The following is an 18,969-nucleotide window of genomic DNA, read 5'->3' as shown; positions in this document are numbered from 1 at the left end:
GGAAAAACTATACCCCCAAAATGAATACTTATGCAACAGATAATTTATATCAAATTTAGTGGCATATAAAAGAATCTGGTTTATATATACAGAGAACCTGCGGTTCCTTTTTTAGGCGGAAGCGATCGTGCTGCGAGAGACCCAGGAAGGCCACCCGCCGCGGCAAAGGAAAGCACGCCAGCCACAACGCGTTCCAGGGGGAGACAGAAGAGGATGAACTAATCTTCAACCTATCCTCATACCGGTTGACAGCCACAGAAGAATCGCTACTTAAAAAGGGACTGGGCTTCGTTCTGGCAGTGAGTATAAACCAGTTTAATCATTATATTGATAACTACAAATTTACACGACAGCTTAGACTAAAGGAACATTTTGGCCCAGGGATAGCAGACTTTGGGGAAACGACTGACTTGGCACATGCAAATCACCCAGAAGGGGCTGGAGGCAAGTTTAAATTGAAAAGCACATATGATCCAGTAAGCCATAATCCCTCTATCAAAACTTTTAACAGAATGTTAAATATAGACATGTCCAAATGGCATAAGACCAAACAGAAGTAGCATGGGAATCTATCAGGAGCAGAAAGGGACGCAATACGATCCCTGAAGCAAAACAAGGAGATTATCATTAAGAGTGCCGATAAGGGTGGGGGAGTGGTAATACTGGACTATAAATATTACAGAGAGGAGCTCCTTACCCAATTGAGTGACACTTTGAATTATAACAAATTGTCTGTGGATCCCACAAATAAATTTAAGAAGGAGCTGAGTGACATTTTGAACATTGCCACAACCAATGGTTGGATCACTGAGAGCATGTTTAATTATTTTTTACCAGAATATCCAGTTAAACCAGTAATCTACACCTTGCCCAAGATCCACAAAAATGTATCCCACCCGCCAGGTCGCCGGATCATTTCATCAAATGGATCATTAAACGAGGGGATAGCTGAATATGTGGATCACTTACTCCAGCCATGCGTTCAACAGATTGGCAGTTACCTTAAGGACACTAACGACTTTTTGAAAATGATTGAAAGTATTGATTTTCCTGTGTCTGAGATTACGTTTGTGACCATGGATGTGCAGAGCCTCTACACTTGTATCCCTCATGAAAAAGGCATTGATGCCTTAAGTAAATTTATAACTGGAAACAAATTATACAAGGGGCCACCAGTGGAATTCACTCTGTCCCTATTAAACTTCATTTTGTACAGAAATTATTTCAAGTTTGAGGATCAATACTATATACAGTGTACAGGAACCGCCATGGGATCAACGGTCGCTTCCGCCTATGCCAACTCATGTATGCATGCATATGAAAGTGAAAATATTTTGAGCCATTACATGTTCAGAAAATATGGGGCCTTCTATAGGCGCTTTATTGACTATGTCTTTTTTGTGTGGCTGGGTCCAGAAATTGAATTGCAGCATTTTGTAAATGAGCTAAATGAAATGGATAACCCAGTCAGGTTCACTTTGAAATACAGTAGTGAACATATTGACTTCCTAGATGTTAAGGTCTATAAGAAAGATGTTAAAATTCACACATGCATATATATTAAACCTACTGACAGAAACACCATTGTCCACTACCAGAGCAACCACCCAGCCCATCTGTTAAACTCCTTACCAAAATCACAGATGTTGAGGGTGGTTCGCATCGATAGTGACCCTGAGAAACGGGCCCAGGATCTGGAGGACATGGGCAGGAAATTCCTAGCAAGGGGTTACCCGGGGAAATTGGTAAATGACACCAAACAATGGGCCATAGCACAAGATCGTAAAAACACATTGTGGGAGCAAAGTAACACAAGTATAAAATGCTGCTAATGATGTGTATTATGTGAGCCAGTATGGGACGCACTCCAGTCATGTAAACCAAAGTGTAAGAAAAAATTGGGCATTGGTCACTAGTGACGATAGCTTGAGCAAAAAATTGCCGACCAAACCAAAATTCAGTTATAGAAGGGGTAGAAATCTGAAAGAAAGTTTAAGTCTATCCGACCCCCGTGATAAATACATGTTGTGCCAAAAACAACATTTTCTAACACCTGGAGTGTATAAATGTGGGGGGTGTGTTTAATCACAGGAGACAGTTTCAAACACCCACAGACAGGTAAAAAATACAAGATTAAGCAGAGAATGACTGGCACTACCTCAATGATAGTTTACATCATAAAGTGTCCCTGTGGCTTAACATATTGTGGAAAAACCATCAGACAATTAAAAGAACGTATGGGAATGCATAGATCCAGTATACGGGCAGCGCTAAACCCTGAGAAAAATCAAAAAGAGATAAAAGAAAAAGGTAGAAAGCAGGATCTATCCCAACAGTTGGTGGCAAAGCACTGGGCTGAGGCCAAACATAGCCCAGCAGCATTTAGGTGTATGCCAATAGAACAAGTGTCAATCAGCCCTCGACGGGGTGATCATACTCATGCCCTGCTAAAAAGAGAGGCATATTGGATACATGAGCTAAATTGCGTTGCCCCCAATGGATTAAATGGCCAGCTAGTACTTAGTTGTTTCCTAACTTAACGGATCTCCCATGCTGCAACACTTATTTGAGACAGTAGTGACCAAATAAAATGAGATTTATTTGTGTGACAAAGTGGAAAGCAAGTTTGAATATTGACTTATTGTCTACATTGATTTTATCTTAAGTTTTTAACAAAATGTTTCCCTCTTTTTAAATTAAGGGAGATAACACTGTCTTGTTTGTAACTAAATAGATACTTTGTATAAATTTCACAGGTTCCTTGGCAGAATATGCTTCCAAATGGACTATTTTCATTGCACAATAGTGACACCCAGTGGTGAGAGAATACATTTTTGTCTTTTCTTTACTTGATGCTTACACTGTGGTTAATGTGGTTCTGTGGTTAAGAATGTGGAATTTTAATTGGTATGATGTCATAATTGGCTCCAAACACTCTTGAAGGAGTGGGGATATAAATATGTTAACATCACTGCATTTGTTTATCCTTGACAAAGGCCCTAATGTGGGCCGAAACATTGGACACGCAAATTGAGCACAATAAAATGTGAATTTATTCAACAGAACAAGTTGGAGTGCGGTTCTTTATGGAATTATATATATATATATATATATATATATATATATATATATATATATATATATATATATATATATATATATATATATATATCTATATTTAAATAAATATTGCCCTTTTACATCTCTTGCATTGAACCGCCATTTCGTGATGGTCTCTGTGCTGCCTCAGAGATCACCTGACCAGAAATACTGCACATTCACTTAGTTCGAGTGAAGGAATAGAATAAAAAAACTTTGAATTTCGAATGTGTTTTTTGGCTACTTCGACCATCGAATTGGCTACTTCGACCTTCGACTACAACTTCGAATCGAACGTTTTGACTAAAAATCGTTTGAATATTCGACCATTCGATAGTCGAAGTACTGTCTCTTTAATAAAAACTTCGACCCCCTACTTCGCCACCTAAAACCTACCGAGGTGCAATGCTAGCCTATGGGGAAGGTCCCCATATGCTTTCTAACAATTTTTTAGTGGAAGAAAAATCGTTCGATCAATGGATTAAAATCCTTCGAATCAAACGATTTTTCATTCAATCGAACTATTTGCGGTAAATCCTTCGACTTCAATATTTGAAGTCGAAGGATTTACATTCAGCAGTTAATTAACCCTCGATATTCAACCATTTGTAAATCTGCTCCTAACTGTAACAGGAAGAAGTGAGGAAGCAAAAGACAGAACTCTGTCTGTTAATTGACTCACGTGACCTTACATGTATAGTTTGTTTGGGTGCACCGTGAATCCTAGGATCCCAGGGGGCTGCCCTTATTTTTTAAAATGGCAACTTTCTAGTTAGGATTACATACCTCTCATCATTTTGGAAATATAAAGACGGACAAAAAAAGTTGTGCGTAGCGCAGCAAAAGGTTTTTGACCACATCCATTTTTGGCCACACCCCCTAATTACCATGTTCATTTTACAAAATTTGGTTATGAAAGTTTGAAAATATTTCTGTGTTTTTTTTGTCAGTTATTACAGTTATGCTAATGAAGGTGAATTGCCCTTTAAGCTGTGAGTCTAACTTCCCCCAAGAGACCTGCTTATCTAAATTGTTACAGTTACTTATTTGCTTATCTCAAAATTGTTGAATTGAATTTAGGATTTGAATTTAGGATTTATTTCAACAAAAGTTTATGGGGCAAGCTTTTTTTCAACCTCAGCTGCTGAACAGTATCTATGTAACAATGCCAGAGAAAGCATTAGAACTTATATCTCTCTCATTAATGTTTTGCCAGTAGTGGTTGCATTGTTCTGTCCAAGTTCCCATTAATTGCTTTGTCAGTACATGAAAAACAAGGAAAACTGATCTTCAGTTAAAGGACAAAGAAAGTTTAATTAAAGAAGTAGCTAGATATGTTGTACATTATGTTTTGGGTTTCTGTACCAGCCCAAGGCAACCACAGCCCTTTAGCAGTAAAGATCTGTGTCTCCAAAGATGCCCCAGTAGCTCCACATCTTCTTTTCTGCTGCTTTACTGCACATGCTCTGTGCTGCTGTCACTTACTGATCTTAGGGACCCACTCATAATATACAGTACACATAGAATATAAATGTCACAATATAAGTCTGATTAGTAATTAATACAGATAATTACTAAATGTCATCACAGAAACCAGTGCAATTAGCACCCGAATTTAATAATCAGCCCTGTAGCATCATCTTATATTACAGACACAACTCAATTTATGCTAGATAATTTGTGACGACCCCTAAGCTTAGCTTCTCAACAGCTGCTCAGAGCCCACTGAGCATGTGAGTGTCACAGACACTTTCCAAGATGGTGACCCCCTGTGACAAGTCTGAAGTCCTGAATCTTTGCTGCTATTGAGAAGCTGAAACTTTAGGCTGGTTCATTATATAAAATATGGCATTTTTAGCAATATTAATTTTTAGGGTTTATTTTAAAATAATTTTATACAGACTTTGGTTCCAGCAAACTACTGAACGGCTTTATATAGCACAATACCGCAGCCTCCACAATTTTCCTGTGTGAAGCTCTGCATTCCTATTAGAGTATATTTTTTTGTATAGATCCTAGATCTATTATCTGGGAATCTGTGTTTTTCCAGTATAAAGGGGTTTTCCCATACTCAGATTACCATACTTTACGTCTGCTAAATTTAAAGATGTCAATTTTTTTGCTTAAAATGGACTGTCCAGATAAGGGATTCCATACCTGTACCATGTGAGATATTTCTGGGGATTTTATGGTGAATGAAAATTCCAACATTGCGTAACATAATGTACAAACCCTGTATGCAAGAATGAAAGTGAAGACTGCTGGACTAATATAACCTGCCTAAGAACAACACACCTATTATTATAATCTCAGAGTCATACAGAATCCCGGACAGATTTGTTATCATTTTCTGCAGACTGTCTGACTTTTACCGCAATGCACGATTTATTACACTCAAGACATAATATAAATTGCTCCGTGGTCACTGTTTAACTCTCTTATAAAGTTGCATTGACATGCTATTTGCCTTTAGATGCATAACTCATAACATGCCACAAAATTATCTTTCTACTTTGTGTTAACCTTACAGTAAATATTTTCTCTAGAGTTTATGGGTCTCCAGCTAGTAACAGGTTACATTTTCCCAGGCCATTTAAAATAAATGACAACTATATTAGATAAATTCATTATTATTAAATAGTATTCACTGACATTTCCGTGTGATAATTTATTTTCAAGGTGTCCACACACATTAACACGGAACAAGGGGATATGAGATGGGCAGTCTTGGCATTTCCCTGCAACTCACCTGACATGCACATTAACCAGACTGCAGAAAGTGTGATGAGCCTAGAAACACATTGGGGCAAATTCACTAAGATGCGAAGTTGCGCCAGGCGCAACTTCGCCGCACTTCGATGCACTTCGTCACATTTCACCAGGCGTAGTTTCGCCAGCGCTTCGCAAATTCACTAAAATCCGAAGTTGCGCACAGGGGTAGCGTAAGGTTGCGGAGTTGCGCTAGCGTTGTTTCAATATATAAAGCGAGGTTGCGCTAGCGAAGGCTAATTTGCATACGGCGCGAAATTCAAATTTCAATGGAGGAACACGTATCTGCACTACAAATGCCTAAAAAACCTTCAAATCTGCAAATAAAAATTTTATTTTGCCCTACACATGTGCCCACTGTCTAGGTAAGTTGCCATGAGTCAGGAAATGTAGGGGGGAGGAAGGGGAGCCCCAAAAAATTTTCGATCTTTTTCAGCCTATCAGCCATCATGTAGAAAACACGCCAGCGTTTTTTGGGACTTAGAAAAAATTTTGACTTTTTTTGAAACAATCCCTATCTACTATATTGCGCTTCGCCAGGTCTGAGGTTGCGAAGGAAGTCTAGCGTAAAAGGTAGCGTTCATTACACTGCGCAAGTTAGTGAATTTGCGTAGTTTCGTCGCTAGCGAAGATTCGCCTGGTGTAAGGTTGCGAAGTAACACTAGCGAAACTACGCCAGCGTCCGTTAGTGAATTTCCGCAGTAGCGAAAATGCCAAACGCTAGCGAATTAACGCTAGCGTTCGGCGCTTCGCGCCTTAGTGAATTTGCCCCATTGTGCTTATGGCAGGTTTTAAAGGAGAACTAAACCCCCTTGCTTATAAAAACCCTACCCTTCATAGTACCCCTCCCTGCTCCCCCCGCAGTAACGTAACTAAAGGGGGGCGGGCCCTGGCGCGGGACGTGCAGCCGGGCCCCTGCCCCCCTCTGTATGCCCGGAAACGGCCGCAATTACTGAAGAAGTCATTGGCGCGCGAGCTGACGGGGGCCCTGAGTGGGTGCGGGCCCTGGCCCAATCGCACCCCCTGCTCTCCCGGTAGTTGCGCCACTGTCCCCCCGCACAGTTGTTAACATTGGTAAATACCCCTAAGCTGGTAATTACGCCTTGTTGCAGAGTCAGTGCAGCGGAGCTCACAGGGGCCATCTTCAGCGCTTCTGTAATCTTCGTTAAGTAAGCGCCATATCTGTGCATGTGCAGTTGGAGCAGTCTCCCACTCCGTGATAACTGCGCATGCGCCGAAAGTGATGGAAATTACCGAATCGCCGAAAGAAGACCCGAAGATTACCGAAGCGCCCCGGAAAGATGGTGCCCATGAGCTCCGCTGCACTGACTCTGCCATGAGGGGTAATTACGGGCTTAGGGGCATTTACCAATGTTAACACCTGTGCATGGGGGGGGGCAGGGATGGTGGACTATGGAGGGTAGGGGTTTTAATAAGCAAGGGGGCTTAGTTCTTCTTTAAGTACAGGGCTCCCCTGCAGATAAATGATGCAGCCCCCCTCCCTTGGCCCAGGGTTAAGGACTGCACTGGCTTGTTAATATGGTCCCAAGTGCAAAAGATTTGCATCAGCCCAATATCTACAATCTCAATAATGGACACATCAGGGAAAGATCCGCTCGTTAAAGTTTTAAGTCTCGGCTGTGTTATATAACAGCCACTAGAGTTCAGTATTGCTCTCCTTTAATTTTGAAAGTTTATCTCATAATTACTGAGGGGATTTCACAAAAAATACACACAAAAAACACGTTTTAGTGAGTCATGTGACAAAAATAACATCACTAAGCCCTGTTTATAACTGATGACATCACTAAGAGCTGTTTATATAAATATAATTTACAGGATATTCATGACTTTTGTGCATTATATATATTTATTTGTGTTCATTTCAGCATGCACCACTTGCACCTGCTTTCACACATAACCCTATATATATATATATATATATATATATATATATATATCATGTGACCAGGCAGAAGTGTGTAAAAGAAGCTAGATTTTCCTCAATCTTCACTTCACATCATATCCAGTGTGCTGAAAATGCATTTAAGTTTCAAAAACGATGGTGACTTTTCCTTTTCTGAAGCGGAATTGCCTGCAAAAGTCCTGACAAACTTTTTTTGGGTAACTGGTTTTCTCCAGACATTTCATAACATATGGAACATTCATTTTACAGTGGCCTCATGTGCAGGGCATTATATTAACTCTCTTGTCTTTATTAAGGTTCCCTGGAAATTTGTAAGGAGAAGTGGTAACATCAAGCATTTATAATAAAACACCTCCATACAACTTGAAATTACCCGCTGCGTGCAAATTGACCTAAGCGCAAGATCACTAGCGAATTTTCGCAAGGCACAAATGAATGCAAGCGTATCTTCGATATGAAATGCTCATGCTGCTAAAGTAACGCTAGTGAAAAGTCACCAGCAATTGGCACACAGGGCGCAACTTCGCATATTAGTAAATTAGCATAGTGGTAGCGAATTTGCGCCTGGCAAAGTGGTGCGATGTGTGCAAAGCAGTCGCTTGCGACAATTCGCCCTTTAGTAAATCTGCCCCTTGATTTCAGTTGCTCACACGAGGTACTTAGTGCTTGAGTGGATTGGGCTGATACTGGGAAGAATAGTGTTTGCCATCCCCCTGATAAGTGAGATGGATAGTTTCACAAATCCATCTGTTAATCGAGGCTGTGCTACCTGCCTTGTTTCCCTGATGAGGGGGTCCAAATAGGACAAAGAGATTGTTGAGTCTGTTTTGCATATGGATTATGTCAATGACTAAAGTATGCATGGCTCTTTGTTTGACGTAGGTCAGTTTCTGGCACGAGTGTAGGATTATCTCTTTTTTAATATGGTAGTCGGAAAACACTTTTGGTAGGAAATCGGGTTGAGTGCTCAGTACTAACTTGTCCTTGTGGAAAATGGACACGGTAAGAGAGTGCCGCAATTTCAGAAACTCATCTAGCAGAAGAAGTGGAGACACTGTTGGTGACGAGCGATGGATGGAAATGTGCAAATAGGCTTCCTGGCATCTGTTTCAGGTGAATCTCCTCTCTGGAGTCTTCCATTCCTTTTTGATAATCTCGTCTACTGTCTTGGAAATGTCTAGTGACTTTGGCTATTTGGTCTCTTCTTGGATCCCCAAGGTGACAAACATATCAGACAAAACTGCCTCCAATGCCTTGGACTGTAATTCTGTTTGGGACTCAGTAAATTTTAGGTCTGAATCAGCCACTGAGGCTTCTTCTGCAGGGGACTCATCTGCAGATAGGTTAGCGCTGTTGTCTAGCAGTTTGGGGGCGGCCGAGGTGGTTTGCAAGGAATGGCCTGAGGCTGTTTTTGAGTGACAGCTGCTATCTGTTTTTCAATGGAGGCAATCATTCCTAAGGAAACTTGGAACTCTTTTAGCCAATCAGGTATAACCGATGGTGGGGGGGATGTCTGGGGTGCTGTAACCTCTACGTTTTTTGTAAGGGGTTGCTGCCGTAGGTTTAGCCCTCTTATGAGTGGTCTTTTTAAGGGGTTCCGCATGTTTAGGTGGTTCCCTTGCTTCTGCATTAGCTAATTTTTGGGTTTCTGTCTCAGGATAAGGGTAAAGCAGTTGGATCTTTCCATTGGAGCTCTCTCCCTGAGCGCCATCTGTTGATCACTTGATGTTGGGGCGTGTTGTGTGGAGAGGGTGACGGGGTTGTCACTTTCCAGCACATTGGTTTTAAATTAAGCTTATTGTGGGTGTGGTGATGTCTATGTGAGAAGTAGGGTTCGGTTAGAGCTAATGCATACCGGGTGTCTTCCCCACATGAAGATTAGGTTTTTTTGCGAGTGGCAATGCAAAGGCATGCCGTAAGGAGGAAACAGATAGCGATCGGGCATGTCACTTAGTGAGGGTATAACAGCACTATGGCATGTCTGGTGAAATAAAAAAAATCCCTTCTAGCACTAAGGCATACTTAAAGGAAAACTATACCCCCCAAACAATGTAGGTCTCTATAAAAAGATATTGCATAAAACAGCTCATATGTAAAATCCTGCTTCATTTAAATAAACCATTTTCATAATAATATACTTTTCTAGTAGTATGTGCCATTGGGTAATCATAAATAGAAAATTGCCATTTTAAAAAATAAGGGCCATCCCCTGGGATCGTATGATTCACTGTACTCACAAACAAACCAACAAACCATACATGTTAGGTCACATGAGCCAATTAACAGACAGAGTTGTGTCTTTTGCTTCCACACTTCTTCCTGTTACAGTTAGAGTTGTAGTATTTCTGGTCAGGTGATCTATGAGACAGCACAGAGACCATCACAAAATGGTGGCTCGAGGCAAGAGATGTAAAAGGGCAAGATTTACTTAAATATATATTCCAGTTTGGTGAGATTCTTTCATATGCCACTTAATATGATATGAACTATCTGTTGCTTAAGTGTTCATTTTGGGAGTATAGTTTTCCTTTAAGGAAAAGTCCCTCACCACCTTCCTTGCAGAAGTATGCTGGATCTAAGTGGATTGCAACAGTGCTGAGGCAAGTCTGTGTGAGTTCCAAAATGCCTAAGGCATGAGCAAGTGTAAGTGCCTGGCAGCATAACAGCCTACCTTTACATGTATTTTGCCTAGCCAGCACAGGAACCTAAGGGACAGAATTATGGAGAGATAAAAAATTATTTTCCATCACACTTCCCTCATATCCTTTTATTTGAAATGTTTTTTATTGAATAGTAAAATAAAACCTAAACATCTTTGATTACATATGAGTAAGCTGATGTAACCAAATACAAGGACAATTGGAACCTAGTTAAGAAATAAGTTGCAGTCTTGTTGTTTTAGCTATGATGAGTCATACAGAAAATCTATATAACATAACTTATTCATAATACTCTGCTTGAATTAGACTCAACGGGGTTATTTATCAAAATCCGAAAAGTTCTCACAAATTTTTGAAAATTACTCTGACCAAATCCGCACTGATTTATCAATACATTTTTCCGAAAATTTCTTGTGCTTGAAAACAAATAAAATCGTTAAAAAATCTAAATCGTAGCCATTTTTCGGGTTTGTTGACAAAAACTGCGACTTTTTCAGATTTGTTGCTGAAACTTCAGACTTTTTTGACTTGATGCCCGTTTTATTAAACGAAACCCAGCGCATATCAGGATATTCACAGAACATCTGCCATTGACTTCTACATGAACTCGGCAGGTCTGAGTTGAAGTACTTTTTTATTTGAACCTTTAACACCATCGGGGTTTAATAAATCACCAAAAATTTGAGGGGTTTTTTTTCTATGAAAAAATGGTGGTTTTCCACTTAAAATGTCTCACATAGTCACTAATGCTAATCCTGCTGTCACATTTTAATTCTCAGTCCGGACCTGAGCTCCTACACTACCTACCTACCACATAACCATCAGCACCATTATAGCACAGAACTGCTTATTCATATATCCAGTGCCCAATGCTTTTTATAGATAGTTATAGGGATAATCTGGCCAACAATCCACATATAATAGTAAAACATTCACATCAGATCCTCCCATGGTGGATTCAGTCTGTAAGGTCTAAGTGGATGTGAAGATTTGATTAAGTAAGGCTTGGGGTGTTTTATTTTTCTTTTTGTATCAGTTTATAAAATAGTCTGCTTAAAAGGGCCGCAAACTTGTGCCAAAGTGATTGAATTATTGAGCAAGACCACAATATGTGATCCTGGACTACTTATGTATAACTCCCTAGCTCTATTTTTCAACATTACATTTAGCACTAAGATATATTATGCAAACTAGGATAAACTTGTTCCTACTCTTCTTCTTCTCTCTTCCTTCTTATCATTTTTTTTTATTTGCATAACCTTTTTTCTTTAGAATCTCATTATTATTGTACCTGTTTCTGAAGAAACAGAGACTACCTATTGTTCACTGTGTTTGTTATTACTGTCGTTGTAAAGGTTTGTAATCATTATTTACATATCGTCACTTCACAAAACCCTTATACTGAATAAAAATGTAAGTTACAAAAAAGCCCAGTATGTTTTTACAAACACTGGACTGGAAAGACGAGGAAAAAAAAAAGAAGTGGTATAGTTACAGGTTGCAAGTTACTGGATCAAAGCTCAGGGTCACATATTGCATAACATAAGGCATTGATTGCCTTTGAAATAAATGCACACACAAGATTCTCTATTTTGTCTGAAATCACGGCTTTATAATTATGTGTGATTTTAACAGGAATGCTAACATTGTTTTTTACACACCTTTATACTGTAACTATGACCCTTATGGCCTCATTTACAAATGATTAATTTGGATATAAATCTGATTGCACGTTGTCACTATTTACAAAAGGTGCTTGCAGACTCCTAGCAACTTGTGTTGTGAAGCAGTAATGCACCTGTGCAGTTTGTTCTGATGGGTGCAAGTGCACCATGGGCACTAAGTAAACATGAAAAAGCCCCAAGCCTAACCATGGCAGGAATTCCACAATTCCTTTAGCAGGTTGCGTCAACAGCCGCAATTAACCTGCAACAAGTAATTCAGATTCTAAGATATACTGTTGATAACATCACTGTGTCAAGAAATTAAAGGAATGTGCAACTGCATGGTGCAGGAGGAAGGTGAGATTCTATAGGTATTGGGAGCTTGCTTTGGAAACACAATTAAAGGTACTGAGCAATATAGTTAAGTAAAGAAGCAATGAGATTGTATAGGTATTGAGAACTTGCTTTGGAAACATAAGTAAAAGTACTGAGCAATACAGTTAAGTCAAGGTTTAATTAACTCAGATTTAGAGCTACCAGGGTCAGACAGGGGAGTCCAGGACCAACTGGGGCAGCCAACTCAGGGGTGCCCCACATCCCCCTTAAAGTCCCCATCCCAGTCTTGACTTTTCCAGAGGCTGCAACTCTTTCCTCACTGCGCGTGCCTTTTCACTGCTGTTCTTTTGCGGCTGTGATCGTGGGGAGGTCAGGGGAGCACCCAGTTTTCAGTGGGGACATCATGAAGGGGGTTTGGGTTGCCGGGGCAAACCAGTTTTTTTCCCGCCGGCCCAGTCCGACCCTGAGAGCAACATAGGAGTCCTATTAACAAGCAGACTTTTTCCATATACAAAGATTCTTTTACCCACTGTGTCACAACAGCCCCCAGATCTAAAGGGATATATATGAGCTGACATCTCTGCTACAGTTTCATGAGAAAGGTATTCCCTATGGACTGTTTCCCAACAGTTTATAGTTAGAGAAATTATTAAACACAAGTAATAAAACTTGATTAAATGATCATTTCTCTTTAAAGGGTGGTTCACTTTTTAGTTATCCTTTAATATTTTATAGGTTAATTCTAAGCAACTTTTTGACTGATATTCATTTTTTTTTATAGTTTTTGAATTATTTGCCTTTCTCATCTGATTCTTTCCAACCTTCACATGGAGGTCACTGACCCCATCTAAAATAAGATTGCTTTGTAAGGCTACACATTTATTGTTATTGGTACTCTGTATTGCTCATCTTTCTTTTCAGACCCTCTTCTTTTAAGGAACTACCTCAGGTGAGAGGTTTGTAGGAGAGAGCCTATATGTGCTCTTTAACCCAGGTTAAGCATGTTGGTAGGTAGAACGGAAGCGGAAACCATGTGATGTACAGCGAAAAGATTTAACGGTAACAATGGAAGACAAAAATAATGCAGAATTAACTGATATGATGGGAACAAGTCCGTGACAACCTGTGGGAAAGCACGAGCAAGTTCATAAGCAGGCAAGAGGTCTGGGGCAGGTAGAGTTTGGTCGTAATCGGGGACAGGCCAAGGTCAAAGGCAGGCAGGTTCTCCACATTATTTGGGGGGTATAGTTTACCTTTAATGCAGATGTAGGGAGGATAGTGTACCTTGGTGAGCCAAAAAAATTGGGAAACTAAGATTTTGGGTAGATGCTTATTTTCTCTTTATTGGCTATATAAGAAAGGTGCAGAGTTAGCAACCAACTAGTAGGAATCATTTACTGGGCACCTGTTTAAAAGCAAAATCTTATTGGTTGCTCTGGGCACATTTTGGAGAACGATTATGAGAATTTGGGCAAACATTTATTTTCTGCCCTAGCCATTCTTGTAATAGTAGCAGGAGGACTGATAAAACATTGCTCTGCGTTGAAATGAGTCCCAGCCAAATGTTGTACTACAAAGAGGAACTTATACTCAAAAAAGCCTGAGTTGCTTCTGAAGAACCTTGTGCGTGTCTTTATAAAAACCCAAGCATTATAACATATATGGCTACGTAACCCTGCTCACAGGAATATGTTGGTATCCCTGGTAACCATGGCCGGAGCATTTGTCTCTACACAATTTCAGACAGCACACAATATAATACTAGGAATTTTATCTTCTTGTTTGCCAAATTGATATGTGAATAATAATGAACAATGCATTTGAGAAAAGCACAATGCAAAAAAGGTATGGGGCAAATGGTTCACTTGCTGTGTAATTGTTTTTTTTATCACAGATTGATAAAATCAGAACATAAACATTATGGCTGCATATTACTGCTAATGAGATCTCTGCTAGGAAAATAATTCTGAGACAGACATTTAAAATGAAATTAAATATACACTCTTCAAAATATATAAAGGAATACTGACATCATACTATTTCCCTTTTTAATAACCCCAATTTCTAACACAATCTTAAAGGCCAAATAAAAGTCCCAATAGGGAATAGAGTTAATGTGGTGTTTGCCACCATGTCCATCATGTTAAAAATGTATGCCATAACTAATAGGGGCAGATTTATCAAGGGTCGACTTGAAAATTCGAAGTAAAAAAATTCGAATTTCGAGATATTTTTGTGTACTTTGACTAGGGAATAGTCCAAATTTGAAAAAAATTTGAAAATTCGAATATTGAAATTTATCATGTACTGTCTCTTAAAAAATTCGACTTCAACCATTCGCCATCCAAAACCTGCTGAATTGCTGTTTTAGCCAATGGGGGACCTCCTTGAACCTAATTGGAGTCAATCAGTGGACTTGACTTTGAAAACACTTTGAATCGAATTTGATAGAATACGATCTTACTTCGATTCGAGCGATCGAATACAGCCTATTCAGCCGCAACAAAAACTTCGGTTTTTTTAATACATTTCGGTTGGTCTTTTTTTATTCAAATTTCAAAGTTATGGGAGTTAAAAAAAAACCTCCCATTAATTCCAAAATCGACCCTTGATAAATCTACCCCTGAATGTCTCTTGCATAATTGAGTGCTTTGTCTCTGGTGCATCCAGAACTAAACTGGTAGGCTTCAATAAAGTGGTTCTAAATGGTTCTGAAAATGTAGTAACAAAAAATTGCATCTATCAACAGAAAAATGAGGTTTGATATTAGTGTGACTTTTACCTATCTCCCTTGATGTGAAAGCTATAGGTCTTTGGTCTTTTGTGATATCTTTGCTTTTAATGAACTGGATGGTTTTTCTCATTCATTTGAAGTTATATTTGCTGCAGTGGGAAGTAAAACAGTATGACAACAGAAAGAATAACTAATACTTTCCAGTATTTTTCCTCTAAGTTATAGAACTATTTCTTTTAGCCACCAGAAATCTGTGGGCGTCATAATACTTAACATTCAACCTGAGTGTAAAGTGTGCCAGCCTGAAAAAGCATGCATGCATTTTGTATGTTACACCCAATGCCAATGCTGAATCTATCCCAAGCATTTTTATTTTATACTACAAATACACTTGTATATAACATATACTGTAGGTATTTACCTTGTCCACAGACTTGCTTTCATTGGACACAGTTTTCCGCTTTGATTCAATCTTGGTTCTGCTCAACCTCCTGGTAACTTTCTCTTTCAGTTTGGACGTATATCCAGTTTGTTCATATATAGGGTTTGTTGTCATTTTTGCAATATACTCTGCAGCTTTTGTCTCTATATACAAAGTAATGAGGCCATCTGTTACCAAATCATGAATGGATTCAAACCTTTTCTCTCCCACAAAGTGCTTTCCATCATAGAAAAGCCTGTAGTTTAAGGTTTGAAGACCGAACCTGGGAAAGAGAGCATCTGTCAGAACACCAGTCTCAATGGTAATTTCCAGCACTCAGCATGGCCTCCTGCTAATCTCTAGTTTATATATGAGTAAAAACTGAACAACTACTCACACATAAAATTGTAATAGAAATCACACCTACTGACATGCTGATAATCTGTAATAGAGTACATTACGTTTTGGGCTTCTACACCAGCCCAGGGCAACCACAACCCTTTAGCAGTAAAAATCTGTCCCTCCAAAGATGCCCCAGTAGCTCACCATCTTCTTTTCTGCTGATTCACTGCACATGTTCTTTGCTGCTTACCTGAGCTTAGGGAGCAACTCACAATATACAGTATATACAGAATTGAAATGTCACAGTTTAAGGCTGATTCGTTCTTAATACAGATAATTACCACATGGCAGCACAGAAACCAGCACAATTAGCATCAGAATTTAATAATCGGCCTTGTAGCGTCAGCTTATATTACAGATAAACCTCATTTTGTACTTTTTAATTAACCCTTGGTTAGATTCTCAGCAGCTGCTCAGAGCCCACTGAAAATGTGAGTGTCACACAGGCTTTCCAAGATGGTGACCCCCTATAACAAGTTCCTGGATCATTGCTGCTTTTGAGAAGCTGAAACTTTAGGCTGGTACAATACGTTCAGTATGTAAAATGGCATATAGGGCATATTCATTTTTAGGGTTTAGTAAAAAAAAATTCAATACTTAATTTATTAATGTATTCATGCAAATATGTGATATATACTTTCATCTGAGAAAGCCTCTTTGTACTGGTTTAGTATTCTCTTTAGCTTGAACCTTTTCAGTTTTATGGCCAGATTCTTGCTCCATCAGATTCTGCGTAATCTGGCCACAGTCAAATGTGTAGTAATATATGTAGTCAAATTTGCCGCCCAGGAAGAATGAGGAAAATTTATATCTCTACATATTTATAATAGCACTACTAGAATATGTAGCACTGTACATATTTAATACAGAAAGGATAAACAGGGTTGATTAACAATGCAATATATAAATACAATACACTTATATTGGTTTAATGTGGCAGGAAACATCGGAGGAATATGCTTCTTGCCCATATAATTTACAATCTAAGTGTGTGAATAACAAAAATTGCACAATTAAGAGGGTAAAAGTGCTGCCATGCAAAAATATTTTGTTTGCAGTGGGCCTTAAGTTCTAAGAACTGACCAGATATTGTTCTAGTGCTTTAAGGATCTGAGTTTCTCTTGGAAAAGGTTGAGGAAGTGTTGGAACATGAATACAGCCATAGTAAATCAATTTTATTAATCTCATTTTTATGCACAGAAATATTGTCAGGGCAACAATGAAATGAAAAGCAAATTGAAATGTAAGGTTGTGTGTTGGTAGGTGCAAATCGGTGGCCTATAGAATTTGCATAATGCTTGTTCCTTAATGATTACTTAGCAAGTAATGTCATGCATCTAGCAAATGTAGGGTTACTATTTCACACCTTAGTAACATAGTAAGTAAGGTTGAAAAAAGACACATGTCCATCGAGTTCAACCTTTTTTTATTAACTACCTATCTGCCAGTTGATCCAGAGGAAGGCAAAAAACCCATCTGAAGCCTCTCCAATATGCCTTAGAGGGGGAAAAATTCCTTCCTGACTCCAAAATGGCAATCGGACTAGTCCCTGGATCAACTTGGACTAAGGGGCCGATTCACTAAATTCGAGTGAAGGATTTGAAGTAAAAAAACTTCGAATTTCGAAGTATTTTTTGGGCTACTTCGACTATCGAATGGGCTACTTCGACCTTCGACTACGACTTCGAATCGAAGGATTCGAACTAAAAATCGTTAGACTATTCGACCATTCGATAGTCGAAGTACTGTCTCTTTAAAAAAAACTTCGACCCTGTACTTCGGCAGCTAAAAGCTACCGAAGTCAATGTTAGCCTATGGGGAAGGTCCCTATAGGCTTTCCTAAGTTTTTTTGATTGAAGGATATTCCTTCGATCGTTGGATTAAAATCCTTCGAATCGTTCGATTCGAAGGATTTAATCGTTCGATCGAAGGAATAATCTTTCGATCGTACGATCGCAGTATTTGCGCTAAATCCTTCGACTTTGATATTCGAAGTCGAAGGATTTCAATTCCTAGTCGAATATCGAGGGTTAATTAACCCTCGATATTCGACCCTTAATGAATCAGCCCCTAAGAGTAGGACACTTATTGAAAAACCAGGTGACTGCATGGCTGCACACATATCTTTATTCCATACATCTAACTTGCATCATGTGTATTCAATAAGTGTCCTACTTTAAAGGGGGAGGTGGTAACCCTAAGGCAATGTATAAAAAAAGATTATCATTCATTATAGTACATTTAAAGTTCCAAAATGACAAAGTCTGGATTGGAAGAAACAGAATCCTTTGGCTGGAAGGCAGTAGACAGGCGCATGTAAACCAGGAAAGCCCACCCGGGAAAGCACAAAAATGTTTGTCACTTTTTCATAATGTAATACTTTTTTCCCATTCACTAATCCAGATATAGGTAATTTGGGGTCTTCCAGGTTCTGCTAAAATATAACGGACACAGTATGGCACAATTTAGAATACCACTAGTTGCATAGAAATTAATATTTTGTTTTTAAAGCTACCAGGGCAATTGTATGACATTAGTTTGTACTGAATTAGCAAGAGGAATATATGTACCTAAGTGCCAGCGTGTAGCAGCCGGGCTGCCTTTGACTTTCCCTAATGAGGTACGCTCCTTCCATTCCATACAGCAATGTATCTGCTTGCTCCCGGGAAATCATGCCATGAAACCTGAGAGACAACAGAGAATGAAATCAAAAATGTCTGTTTGTATTATTACAATATCTGCATTCAGAGAAGTCAGTTGCAAAAGGGAGATTATATTTCTATTACAGAGCCAGATTATGAATCTAGAGTGTTGTAGATTTCTCTGCTACTGAATTGTATTATATAAATGATTATTGTGTCACCCATAGCATTGTAACGCATTACTAGTCTTAAAACAGCCATCCTGCATTACAGTATATGGAGGAGACGTTCATTTAATCACATAGTAGACCTTTG

At 39.0% G+C, this 18,969-nt stretch overlaps 1 protein-coding gene across 1 annotated transcript in view; it reads right to left on the bottom strand.

The window, feature by feature from the left end:
- chn2.S (chimerin 2 S homeolog) overlaps positions 1 to 18,969 on the bottom strand; it is a 154,986-nt gene that overhangs the window by 62,901 nt on the left and 73,116 nt on the right. Inside the window, exons 5-6 of the mRNA XM_018269249.2 lie at positions 18,583 to 18,696; positions 15,611 to 15,893 (exon numbers count right to left, since the gene is read on the bottom strand). Coding sequence (XP_018124738.1) covers positions 15,611 to 15,893; positions 18,583 to 18,696 — 397 coding nt within the window. The remainder of the gene's footprint in view (positions 1 to 15,610; positions 15,894 to 18,582; positions 18,697 to 18,969) is intronic.

Source organism: Xenopus laevis, chromosome 6S, assembly GCF_017654675.1.
Source record: "Xenopus laevis strain J_2021 chromosome 6S, Xenopus_laevis_v10.1, whole genome shotgun sequence".
In the NCBI taxonomy this organism is placed as follows: domain Eukaryota; kingdom Metazoa; phylum Chordata; class Amphibia; order Anura; family Pipidae; genus Xenopus; species Xenopus laevis.
This window is presented reverse-complemented; position numbering and strand designations above follow the sequence as displayed.